General features: G+C 42.3%; 1 protein-coding gene across 1 annotated transcript in view; it reads left to right on the plus strand.

Annotated features, from left to right (window-relative positions):
* TEDC1 (tubulin epsilon and delta complex 1) overlaps window positions 1-13,133 on the plus strand; it is a 78,756-nt gene extending 65,623 nt beyond the window's left edge. The window contains exon 8 of the mRNA XM_074152215.1: window positions 11,905-13,133. Within this exon, the coding sequence (XP_074008316.1) occupies window positions 11,905-12,264 (360 nt within the window). The 3' untranslated portion in view covers window positions 12,265-13,133. The remainder of the gene's footprint in view (window positions 1-11,904) is intronic.
* The last annotated feature ends 702 nt before the right edge of the window (window positions 13,134-13,835 follow it).

Below are 13,835 nucleotides of genomic sequence, written 5' to 3' on the forward strand. Positions count from 1 at the left end.
AGCTAATAAGAGAAACTGCTGAATGCATTATAAAAGTAGTGGCTGTAGAAAATGTCTGCTTTTTCACTGAAACTCTGAAAATGTTTTATGTAGACAAATCTCCACCTGGGAGCTAAAGTTCATTTGCATCATGCCATAGTTACGGACAGGCTGGGTTGCTGGAGTGACCTTTGCTACTCTGGATGCGCTGCTCCTGCCGCCCCCAAAAGCCGAGGTAAGAGCTGCAGGGCTGGGAGCTGGTGGAGGTTCTGCAGCGGTCATGCAAAGCCCCCGGGGGGGACAAGGGAGTATTTTATAACTGAAAACTAAACTGGTTTGGGGGTGAAGAAACTCCCTAAAAGTCGTGGGGCTTTGGTTTTTGGTCTTTCGGGTTTTTTGGTGTTTGTTTTTTTTTGTTTAATTTTCCTTGCAATTTTTCCACGAGAGAGACTCTTTTCAGAAAATTTTTATGACTATACAATACCTTCCTCTCATCTGTGTACTCTAGGAGTGGTTTTTATAAACATTGCTTTTTTTGGCTGTATATACAGGGCCTACATTGCTTGAATTTGTTTCACACCCTGTTCTCCAAAAGCGGGATGCTATAGAGAAGTGCAAGTCACAAGCAGCACAGTTTCTAAAGTGGCTACTTTCATGTTGCACAGTGATAAAGCTCTACTTAAAACAAAGTGGAGTCCTCCAAGCTTCTTGCGAGTCACTTAGATCTGAGATGATATCTCAAATCATCAGTGTTTGTCTCTGCTGCCCAAGATAAAAGTTTGGAAGAACAAATTGAAAAATAAGTGAGCAATTTATTATACGAAGCAATACTTGTCTGTTGCCTTCCTTTGTAATTTGTAGTTGTCAGGGTCTTTTTCAAAGTAGCACTGCAGCCTTTTTGCAAGCATCTAAATTACTTACACTGACATACTCTGGTTTTCATATCATACATTTTCACTATGTGCCTATTACTACATTAATATGTGTGATCTTCTAATTGAATTCAAGGATTTTGAAAAGTCTAGAGATAAAACTGTAGTTAAAAAGAAATGCATTATAAAAGGGCAGGCTGTTAAAATGGAATTTTTTTATTACTGTAAAATGCTGAAGATTTATAATTTGGAGAAGGAAATAGGTGTTTATCACTTATTCCCTGTGGTGCGCATTCAGAATTGTGTGGCATATGGGACTTTCAGAAGTCTGAACTTTGTCTCCTTGTAGTCGATGGTAAAGAATGAGCAGCGGGACTGTACTGGTGGTGGGCTTGCATATTCTCGTGGGAAGTAGCTGAAGAGGTTTAGATGAGCTCCTGGCTCCGGAGCACAGTCATTCTGGCCATCTTGTTGTATGCTCTTGCTGATGCTTCACGTCTGCTCTTTTTGTGCTGGCATCACTGACATCCTTTTTAGCTGAACAGAGGTGATGCAGAAATTGCTGATTTCTTTGAAGACCATTTATTATTTTAAGATTTGTCCCCGGCTGGTTCTGCCTACAGAGTAGCTGCAATAGAATAATCACATTACATTTTTGACTCCCATCTATTTTATTTTTTTTTTAATTTTGGTTCAGTTGTTCACCTCAAAAGTTAACCTCTGGAAAAGCAAATTATTTATGCTAAAAACTCAGGAACAGAGAGTTCAGAAAATAACCATACAACGGAAAGCTTTTTTATAGCTTTGTGGAAGAGAGATGTATCTCATGAGTCTTTCAGCGTAGCTGCCTTCATTCTGGGCTGTTTGCCTCGGGTATGTCCTTTAGCAATCCAACCCAAAGGCTGTCCTTGAAGCACCTGCCTCTTTGTGCATCTCTTCAAGGGTAGGATCCGGCGCAGCTCCGTTGCAGGAGGAAAGCTGGGTGAAGCCCTTACTGTAAGCAACTCTGCTCACACGGGCTCACTGCACAGCAGTCACAAAGTTCAGTTGCTTTTAGGCCTAAGAGGATTAATTTGCCTTTTGCTTTGCCTCTATGAAAGGTATTTGTAGTCTCAGCAAACAGGCAATGCTTTTATCAGTCATATGCTTTTGTGCTTCTTATTGATATTTGGAGGTGCACTTTGTATTTTTCTGGTAAAGACCCTGAAAAATCTTAATGTTCTTTTCCTGTTGTCTTAATCCTATATCCTTTTCCTTTATCTAAGGCAAACTGACTTTTCTGACTCCTGTCAATGTGGTATTTAGATACGTGTGTCTAAATAGAGACCCATTTGATTATCTTAAAAACAAACAAACAAACAAACCAAAAAAACAAAACACACACACACAAAGGAAAAAAACCCCGAAACAAACCGAACAAAACCAGCAGAAATGTTACCCATTCAGACAAGATCAGGTCACACTCCTCTTTATGAAATTATCTCATTCAAATGCTCTAATTAACTTATAACTTTCCATTACTGTGCTTCCTCGCTATCTAAAAGCTTTCCGTTGGAGAACAGCGCGGATGATGTTCTGAAAGCTTCCAAAGTTCCTTGCAGTATTCAGTGTACAATAAAAGAAAGCGCAGAGCAGCAGCGCCCTGCCAGACCGCCATAGCTGTTCTCATCGGATGCAGCTATGTGCGTTCCTGGTATTAAAATTATATTTTTAGATTCTCCTCAGAGGACTCCTCCCCCAGTTAAAAGATGGCCTTCTGTTCCTAGATAAAATAGGTTGCTTCTCTGTGGCTTCCCTGTCAATTTGTTTTGGAATGACAGTAGGTGTGCCTGGGAGCTAGCGTTTGAATAGTGAATATCTTGCTTAAAATGCGTAAGACGGAGATGCACACATTTCTCTCTAATTGCAGGAAATTGCAAATCCGGGTGAAATTTGGAATGCAGCTGCTTGTATAATTACATCTTCTGTCAGTTGCTATAGCTCAGCTTTATAACCCTTCTAAAATGTCTTCATAGTTTATGGTACAAATAATGCCCCCATTAATATGACTTTGGGATCACTCCTTTCATTTATTCACCTCCAGTTCCAAAGGCCTAAGATTTTTCCTCTTGCTGAACTAATAATGAGTGTTAGAAATTAGTAATTATATTGTGGTGAAATTTTGCTTTAACTGTTGTAATTATTGTTAAGCCAAAAGAAATTTTTTTACTTTCTTGCTGGGGTTTGGGTTTAATAAGAAATACCCATGCGCGTACCTCAAACCAGTTTGATCTGCCTTACAGCATCAGGTTTTGGGTATGTGCAAACCTTTCCATTTCATGGCCTTATGAAATAAAAGTAATGGTAATGGGTCATGGAAGAGTTGTTAGTTATTGGCAGCTAAGTGTTGCTCTCTGCTACTGGTCATTAAATGATGGGTAAGATGTAGATCACAATTCAGAGCTTAATGAAATGTGTTGGCCCCACTTATACCACCATCGCAACTGGAAAATGGTTGAAAGGTTAGGAAGGATTGAAGGAGGGGTAATAAAGGAATTATTTGGTTTTTTTGAGAGGTGAGAAAAGTGTAATTTAACCAAGGCAAAGTTATAGCTGGATCATGTTCTGTAGGTTCTTAGACAGAAGTGAAGTTTTGAGAGTGTAAGACTTTAGATGAAAGATAGTTTAAGAAGACCCAGAGACTAAGGGGGAACTTACTGAAAAAGGGCATATTTTAAACCATAAATATGTTTCACTGCTGAGATATCACACTGATGGAGTAGCTTCTTGATCTGCTGGAACCTGTGTTAAAAAAACCCACAAAAGTTTATCTTTCTAGAAGAGACCCTGTAGCTTACCAAAATGTGGTAGAACATTGCAGAAATTACTAGGTGAGATACCATTGCCTGTGCTTTGTGGTAGGTTAGACTAATCAAACAGTTTATTATGACTTTAAATCCATAAATGCATGAGCATTGGTATTAAATGGGCTATTTCAGAAGAACATCAAGTCTCTGTGTACAATCAAAGATCTCACAAGAAGAAAGAAACCTCATTTAGGCAGGACAGTGTGGGATGTGTTCAGCTATTAAAATAGAAAATGGTGGTTTCCAGCGTTTTTAACTGGTTACTCTTCACTGTGTAGAAATTGCTGCAGAAAATTAAAAACCTTGAAAGCTTACAGCAAAGAAGCTTGATTCAATGAGACAAGTTTTATAGAGCTGCAGTACTAACTCTATAACTTTCTTAGAGCTTTGAAATTACATTTGGGCAAGTTACTATAAGACATGAATTTGAAATTAGAGTAAAGTATTTTTTTATAGTAAAACACCTGCTTACTCAGGGTTATAGTGTTTCCAGAACAGCTGATTGCAGATATTGCTTTTGCTTTAACTTGGTGGGGTATTTTTGTTTTTGTGTGAGCAGCAAATGCCTTTAGATGTTTTTCTGAAGGTTGGGGGTCTGATTTTCTTGGAAGTTATTGTTCAGCAAATGTTTGAATTTCATAGGCTCTTCAGGGTCCTGCCCCCCCCGCTCTGTAATTTTTCCCAAAAATAGGAGCTACGGGATTGGATTTTCCATCACTTATGCATTCATAGCATCCCTTGAAATAATGCCTTTCTCTGCTTCCTGAGGCTGGATGGGTCACTGTCTATAGCTAAGGAAGGGAAGTATTTGTCACACACTTAACCATGATTGTTCAAAAACAAAAAAAACCCAAACATTTTTGTTAAAAGAACTGGCCCTCTAGCCAAATTATTACTTGTTTACTGTTAAAGAAGTGTAAAGCCCTCACCATACTTACGCGTGAAAAAAGGTTTTATTCTTACGCCTTTGGGGACACACAGGCACGCAAAAAACTTGGGTTATTCATAACTGTTTTGTTCTGCACAGAAAGCAGCGACAAACGTGGGGAGCAACGGTGTTGGCTTGCTCATTTCTTGTTATCTCGAATGAAGTTTGAGACAAATTCTGCTTGGGCATCTTCTTTCACAGACCATGGTGCATGTTTTTCAGTTTTCGGTGCTGCTCTGTGTGCAGCAAGGTGCAGAATGTGTGTTGTATAGCTGGAAAAATTCTTGTATAGGAGCACAAAAAGGTTGTAGGTGGAAGTTGTGGGATCCCCGTGTCTATTTTTATTGTATTCCACTTTTAGTTAATTCTTGCAGATCTTTCTGCTCTTTCCCCTTCTATGTTATTGGTACTTTTGCTTATTATTTCCTTTTGCTCGCTTTCCTTTTGTACTTGGTGCTGTTTTTTCAGTGCTGACAAGGAGGGCTTTCTTAAAAGTGGTCTGCAAATCCTTCTCTATCCTGTTTTCTGTATTCCAGGTAGACTGTCAGCTGGGATTGCAGCTCCACAAAGTTCTTCCCAGGAGGGTGGGCGGTGGGGGGTAGAATAAACACTAGGTAGAAACTGAAAGGCAGCAAAAGGTATAAATAATTATAATTTATAAAGTGTTATTCAGGCTTGTAGTGATCAAAGACAAGTGTTTGCAAGGTTCAGCCCCTTGACTGATCTGGATTCCAGTCTGGAAACGGAAAACTCCGAAACTAACCTTAATTTGCCAGGCCTGGTTTCCAGCACTCAACTGTCAGGATTTCTGCACAGCGTCCATGCCAGCAGTCTCTGAGCGATGCCAGTATCTCCGTCCTTATCCCGCTTTCATTTTTTACCCACAGATCTTTCTCTATAATTAATGCTTGCCTTTTGAATGAGAGTCTGCTCAGTGTACATGGAGATAGAGCTCTGGGCAGCTCCTCTAACCCGGGGCACACCTCTCGCTGCCCGTGCTTGGGATGTTGCGATGTGCTGGGAAGTTGTTCCGAGCCAGGCAGGGGAGTGCGCTGGCTGACCTGGCAGGTCTTTTCTATTTCTGCAGCCTGGCCCTTCCTTAATCACATATTTCCAAGTGTGTAATATTTCACTTCACCCTCTTCACCTCCCCAGGTACGGGGGGGCCATCTTAGATGTGATAGCTTTAAAATAAAGCTCAGAAATGAGCTTCCTTTAGAAATAAAAGATTCTGCAAGTCAAATGCTCTCTGGTGTTTTCAGCGGAACCAGGTGAGTTTATGAAAGGTGTTGGTTGATTATGCCCCAATAGCAAAGGCAGTATGACTTGGTGGCTTGGATATTGCATCCGTTCATATTTCCTAATTTCCTTTCGCTCCCCAACCCAAAAAGACAAGATCTGAGATTTTTCTGTTTGTTCCTTCTGACTTGGAGCACAAAGGAGCAGGCAGCACTGCGTTTTCCAGCAAAGGCAGGCATCGTGGTTTGTAGTACCTGTATAGAATGGCAAGAATAACTTGTATTTCACGCTGTGTGCACATGGGGTCTTCTCCCTGTTCATAAGATAAGTACAGGAGAGAATGAGTGGACAGACAGGACTGGAGGAAGAAAATGTGCCTTTTCTAGGCTTGTTTGTGCAGTTTGTTTTTCTGAACAATATCGTTATTATAGCCATTTCTGCAAAACTCCTAGAATAATTTGAAGAGATTGTGATTTAAAAATAATGACATGATTCTGGTCTTTATCATCCACTTCAAAAGGAGCTCCAACAATTTGATTTGCTGCTCCTTCCTCGAAGCTGGCAACAAAATGGATCACAAAATGGAAATGCTCCTATGCCTCCCCCCACTCTTTTCCCCGAAATAGATGTTTAGACCTTTCATTGCTGCTGCATTTTAAAATTCCTCTCTAGCTAGTGGCTTCATTCAAGTATGTAACTGAGAGGCAGAGTGTTCATTTGCTTTCTGAAACTTTCAGCTTGCCATGTGAAGTTTTAAAAAGCTGAAATGTTGACTTCCAGCATTTGGAAGATTGTCACTTTTGTTAGGTCATTACTGGAAATTATTTAAATAATGTGAGGTGGTTATCTAGATCTCTTAGCATCTCTTTGGGATGTCTTGCATGTTAGTAAAATTCTCTCCAAATACGTTCACATCCAGCTTGCTTCTTAGCAGAAAAAGAACCTTTTTGTGAATCATTTTTGCTGCACTTTTCATTAGTGAGCTGTTAAAACTCTGAGACAGATCAGCCTCTCGGGGATGCTTCTGAGCCACATGGAATGAGACACAAAGCTCTGGGAAGCTCATTACCAACAAGGTGCAGGGAAATGTGAGGGCGCTGAGGAAACTACAGCAGTAATTGTGAAGGGCTGGAAGGTCTCCTCTTTGAGGAGAGATCAAATGAGCTAAATGTCGAGGTCACCTAAGCAGTCGATAGATGTAGACCTTCACAAGATGGGCAACTGAAAGACTGGGACTGTCCATATGACAAATAGCACATGTCTAGAGGAGGTGAATTGGGGCATTACTGTTCTGGCCTCAAAACAGCAGAACATGCAAAGAAACTGGAAGGCAGCTTATTTAAAATGTGGGACACATTACATTTTCCATGATTTGCCCACTGAACTCATTGCTGTAAAACTTATTCAAAGACAGAAGAATCCCAGGACTGAAAATAGCTGAGAGTGCTGTCTGGGTGAAAAGGACAGGCAGTGGTACCTTAGGGTAGAAGAAATTTCAGAGAAGGTAGGGGTGAGGAAGTCCTGGGGGAGTTAATCATGTGTGTAGATATTTGCAGGCTTAAGGTCTCTCCTGTGCATCAGTGCAGAAGTTAATCCACCATGGTGGTGGGGACTGAGGCAAACCTTCTGCTCGACATGTTTTTTGGATGTGCCTCATCTCAGTGCCCCTTTCCAGCTCTGGACTGGCCTACCCTTTTCTGTTTTCGCTTGGCCACTTTCCTCAATCAGACCTCAGACCGAACATTTTTGGAAACGCAGCATCAGTCATGGTGGTGTCCCTGGAGAGATGGGAAGTCCTTTCCACACTTGATGGATGTCCCGCCTGGCTTAATTCCACCACGTCAGGAACTGGAGGCCACCTGTCCCTGCCCACCCTCACGCTGAAGAGATCTGTTTTGTTCTAGTGCTTATTCCTTTGCATATTCCTACGTGTGAATCTGGCAGCAGCGTCTGCACACCACAACCCTTTGCACTGTGTCAGGTTTGGGAAGGGCAGCGCAAGCTGTCACTTCAGTCCCTTCTGTGTGTGATCTAAGATGCAATAGTCCTCTCTGCAGCTACACTAGCTCATTGGCTTCTCCTTAGAACATGAAAATTATTGCAGTTTTCCCTTTAGCTTTTAGTTTTTAATACCTTTTGAAAATGTATGGTGGTTTTTTTTGGAAAACTTAAGTTATTTTAAAGGAAACCATCTAGGAGCACTCAGGGCAGTTTGGCCACTATCCTGTCCCAAACAGCGGTTGGTGACATGGTGAGGTGAAGAGCTAGAAGGAACGCAGGAGGAGTGCTTGCCTCAGTGTACATTCATAGCATCTGTCCATCTGCAGCTCTTGTAGGGCTGGTGAGGACACTTGCATGCCATGGAAGGTTCCTGCTGGCTTATCGTGGTCTTGGGAGTGTGAAACTTGGTAGGGTACCAAGCTGACCAGAGGGACAGCACATGGACGTGGACCCGGTTACAGTGTCTGTGAGTGAGTGCTGTGTTGTGCTGTTGCGAACAGCTCACCGGATCAGTGCTGCTCCAGGGCGGGATATGTGTCAGTTTGAAGATGCTGATTCCTCATCAGCTGATTCCCTCTGCGTTTGGTGTCGCTTTTCTCAAAATGCACTGGGTCCCTTTGGGATGAGGTTGGTTCTGTAGAAGAGGAAACAATTATTATCATGTTGTTGTATTTATTCGGAGAGGATGTGCAGCAGTTGTCAGACAGCACTATATACCTAATTGGGAATTCAGCTTCCAGCTGGTAGATTGAGACTGAAAGGCAGAGCTGTGGGATAGAGATGGGCAGACACAAAATGCTGAGGCTTCTAATCTTTTACAATATGTTTGTTTAATACAAAGTGGTCTGCTGAGATTGTTTTGCAGTGTAGAATAATCATTGTGTGCTGACTAATGAGAGACATCAAGCTGTTAAAGTGCATCAATTAACCATACACAAGGAGGTTATTGAGCATTTTCACAAGCATTCAGGATGTGAAGAGTAAAGAATATTGCTTGACAGTAACCCTCAGAGAATTTTAGCTATTGAAATCTACAAACCGCAACAGGAGTATTTGTGGACATACATATGGTTGCAGAGCTTACCAGGAAGAACACGGCAAAAAAGAACTGGAGGTAGCTTTTTACCTCCCGATTGTGCTGATAAGAAATAAATAGTGTTTTACTGAACTTGTTTTCTTATTCATATTCATTATTTTCAAAATTTCCCCTGTTAAATTTATCTAATGTTGTCCCAGGAAATATTGGTCCTCTTTACAGAAGATAACATGTGCAGTGCCCTTCTGATACTCGGATGTCGGAATTTGTTATACCTCTGCTTCCCTGACTGCCTCACTGTAAGGCTGTTGTCCTTGTCCTTACAGCTGCTCCTGCTTCAGTGTAGTAATTCCTATTCCTGTTCTTGCTATGAGTTAGAGCTCAATGCACTTAGTGCCGAGAGGAGCATGCTCTTCATCATGTGCCTCGCACAATGGATAATAAAATTCTCCAATTTTGGCTGATGGAGAGTATGAAAACCTATGTTTCATTAGGAATCAAGGGATTCCTATACGGCCCCACTATTCTGCCTGTTTAATGCAAAAAATAAATAACATTTTGTGGGCTCTGTTTGCTGAGTGATTTTGTTCTTTGTAAGTAACAGGAAATTTTTCCCATCCTGGATTCCAGTGCTAAATCCACTTTGTGCAAACATCATTTTCCACTTATTCATTGGCAGTGGGGAGACAAGATAACATTGAATTTATTTTTTCAGTTTTGTTTCTTCTAAAGTGGTGTTAGGGAATTGAACCTCAGATATTCTTTTAGCCAACAACAAGAGATGTCCTGGGATTCCTTGGGGATTATGATAAAGAGGGTCCCTTGGTTCTTGGACAAGGGCAAAGAGACCTCTCTGGGCTTCAACTCTCTCTGTTCAAATGCCTTAATCAACGGAGGTCTCCTTTAACAGATGGTTCTGCATCGATAAAGCCTTTAATGTGTTAGGGAAAATTTACTCCATTTCTGATTTGATTGATTTTCTTCATCTTTTTTGAGTGGGGTTGGCCGGGGTGGGGATAACTATGGAGAGGATTAATTACTTGGCTGCAAAACACATGAAGATATTCTGATGAAAGGCTTGGGTTAAGTGAGTGAAGCCCTTGTGCAGTTGGTGTCAGTGGGGGATTTATCTGTGACTGCAGCCCTCGTGCCTGCAGCGTTTCTCACCATAAGAGAGTGTAATCTGAGCCCCTCTGTGGCATAAGCTTCTGAATTTGTTTCACTAATAAAACTTTCCTTACTGATCTGTGGAAAAAATTCCTTTTGTCTCCAGATACGGCAGCTGGATTGACCCTGAGCAGTTGTAGCTTGGCAGTGGCAAAGGTGGGGTGGATCTCTGGTACTCTTAAGACTCTTGTCCTTGCAGCTGCTGCTTTGAGTTCTGACTGATCGCTGGTACTTCAGAGAGATGCTAAAACATCCCTGACTTTACAGGGAATTGCTCAAAGCCCTCATATGTGAGATACCAATATCTTAATGCAGATCTGCAGATTTAAAACCCCAAGGAGTTTTTCAGCTTCACCCGTAGCCAGGGAGGAGTTGCAGATCAGCTTCAAGGCTGGAAGGGGGTATCATTAGCACTGAGCCTACCCTGAGCTGAGCTTTGGCCAAAGGATTCATCCCTGAAGCTGCAATGAAGCATTTCATGGTTTATTATCCTCACAGTAGGAAACAATGCCTTATTCTGAAGCTGAATATCTAACTCAAATTTTCATTCATTTGATCTTCTCATGGCTTTGTCAGCAAAGTCTGGTCTCTCAATACTTTCTTTTCCACTTTCTTTTAGGATCTAAAATGGACTATATGTCTGTCTCCCATGAATGAAGTAGCATGAAACTTCAAGAGCTCAAACTATATCGCTTGTTTTCTGGGCTCTGAGTCATGGGCAACCTGCCTTTGAATCCTTCTCTCTTTCCCTGTAGTTCTTTGAATCGTGAACTCCAGAACTGCACACAAGTTCCAGGAGAGCTCTGGGACTTGTGCAGGTTGCAGAGGCTGCGTTGCTTTTTCTTTAACTTTGCTGCTTTTTGGCTGAGGTGATTTGGCTGCTTCTTGCCGTACTAGAAACGGAAAGTGCCATTGGACCAAGAGCTGTTTCCCTGAAGGCCTTAGCACAGGGTACCTCTTCTTATGGATGTTTCCCCACTGATGACTACATTTTGAGATGAGTCACTGAATTGATGTTTAATCCACTAGTAAAATTGGCAAGGCAATTACCATCTTGCAAGTTCTTCAAATCAAATTGTTAGAGAACATTAAATCAAACGCTTTGGAGAAATCCCAGTATATACAATTGCTTTTTATAATCCAGACTGTGATTCTGTCACAAGAAAAGCTTTGTTTTATTGGGCCTGTCTTCAGTGAAAGCGTGCTGCCTGGTATTCATTTTGGTCTTAGGCTCTACTTTTTTGTCTCTGCTCCATTATTTTCCTTTTCCTAGTTGTTACCCCATAATGAGAATTGAGAATTAAGGAATTTCTAGCTTACAGTTGTCATCCCTAGTTTTTAGCGTTGCCAAGTGCAGAAAGCATTTGCAAACTGAATTAGTATTGTTAGTCATGAGGCAATTAATCTGTTATGACAATGTGATGGCTAAAAAGCACAATGGTGATGAAGGTCACTCTGCTGGGTTGGCCTTTTTGCTCCGTGTGTTTTGCTCTGAAGTCAAATCACCCACTCCTCAGTAAGAGGGAAGCATGTAGGGCCCTTGTGTGTTAGTCGTCGGTGGAGGGGCTGGTAGGCTGTGAATCTGCAAGCAAATTATTACAGGCAGCTTTTTGGTCACTGAGGCTGCTACCTGATAGAAAGCACGTGTTAGCATAATTCAGTTTTCACTGCCACGCACTTAGGTTTACATTCACAGTTGGCTCTCTTCTCTTTGGTACATCCTAGTCCAAACGTGACATTTGGTGTTGTTTCCTGGCGGGATGTTTTTTTCACAGAAACCTACCATACTCTTCCCCTATCCCCCCCCCCCCCCCCTTTTTTTTTTTCTCTCTACAGGTGAAAACAAGAGAGGAAGAACTACAGAAGGAGGGGTTCTCTGCCACTGCTAGAAAGATACAGGAAAGCGTTGAACTGAAACTGCTAGATCTTACATACCTTTGTGCTCCAAAAAAAAATAAAATGCACGGTTCGTGCAGACTGGTGTTCAGAAGCAAACATCCTGCCAGCAAAACAGGCTTCCATAGGTCTGTATCCAAGGAGCCTGTTTCAGCTGTCAGTGCTACAGAGGTGATCAAAGAACTGCAGATGAGAGAGGCCAGCCTGGAGAGAGAGCTGAAGCAGCTGCAGGAAGAGTGCCGGCAGAGGCTGGATGAAATTGCAGAAGGGTTGGATGGAGTGATTTGTGTCTCCCCTTGAAGAGATAAAGCCGGACTCAGAAAAGCAAAGGAATAGACTGGCTTGATCAGAGCACATTGTGCAGCTTGGCATGGGGGAGTGCGAGGTGAGGAACCAAATGTAATTTATAATTTTTAAGCCTGGGAATCATAACTTGTTACTGCTTTGTGACTTGCACTGGGGCCATAACCTTCGTGATTTTCTCTGCAGCCCCTTTATTGCTAACCTTGCCAATTAAATTCTGCAGCAGGCCTTGGTGGGAGTGTGTGTAAATCTCCCTTTTATCTTCTGGATTTCTAGTTCTTCTGCCAAGCACTGGGCTCTTTTACAGCGCTCAGCTGCTAGGCACAGCATACTTGGAGGCTGCGCACTGAGGTACTAATTGCATTCAATATTTTCCAGCAAATGGAAGAGTTCATTAGTCAGAATAATCCAGGTAATGGAGAACATACAAAGTACCAAGGTTTAGAGAGATTGGAAATGTTCAAGAAAGTGTGCTGTTTTAATTCAGCTGGTTTGCATATTTGTGGCAGCTGTAATGCAGTCACCATAAGGAAAAACAAATGCCTAATAATAAATAGAGCAGTGCACTGATTTCATTTATTGGTGTGATGCACTTGAAGTAATTGGCTTCTCAAAGAGAACAAACTAGAAACTCATTCCACCGAGTTATGAGTCACAATGATATAACTTACGGATCTGCTGCAGGAAGTTTCTGTAAAATAGAAATATGACCTTAACTTCCAAGCTTGAGGAGTCTCCAAGCTCTGTCTCTGGAGGCTTCTTCCCTTGGAACATGCAAATGTTTTTCACTTGGCATTCATTTCCTACCCTTTTCTGTTTTGCTTTCACCAAGGAATATTTTTATGTTCTAGTTGTACACTTTCAGGAATAAATAAATTAAAAAAAACCTGTTTGCTTTTCATTTGTGAATTGCTATGAGCAATGGGCTTTCCTCCATCTGGATTTCTGTCTACCACCCCAGCTTGGTGGTCTCTGTTTCCCAGCTGCTCTTGGCTTACGGAGCAGCCAAACGTGAGGAACCTTTAAGGACCTCTTCCCAGGCATCAGTACGGTTGCTGTTCTGCAGGGAGACCACGTGCAGGTGGGAGTGGGTGGACAAGGCTCAGGTCTCCTGGTTTCTGCTGCGCCGAGTAAACTTTAGATGCTTCCAGACCCTGCTCATCTGCACCATCCTTCTTGGTTCCCGTCCAGGTTTTGCAGAAGTGAGTGTCAACTCAAATGTCAGCAGAGAGCTGCATGGGGAGGGCTGGTTTGCCCTGGTTCCACCCAGTGGAACGCAGCATTGCTGGTAGGCCAGGAGTACAGAAGCTCAGTTTAATATGGGCCAAGTTACAGACAGCCTTTCCTCTTCATGGACCTGATGGCTTCTCCGAGGACCAAGCTTGAACAAGGCTGATGGGAAGTGCAATTCTCAGCTAGAGACCTCAGCTCCAGTCAATCCTACACACATGGGAGAGCCCTGGGCACGGGCTGTTCGTGTGCGTTGACCGAGGCTGTCAGTCACAACCAGTGTGCCTGCTGTCAGCTGGCACCAGGGGTGACAAACATAGACCTGGAGCAGAAAAACC

Source organism: Numenius arquata, chromosome 8 (genome assembly GCF_964106895.1).
Source record: "Numenius arquata chromosome 8, bNumArq3.hap1.1, whole genome shotgun sequence".
Taxonomy (NCBI): Eukaryota; Metazoa; Chordata; class Aves; order Charadriiformes; family Scolopacidae; genus Numenius; species Numenius arquata.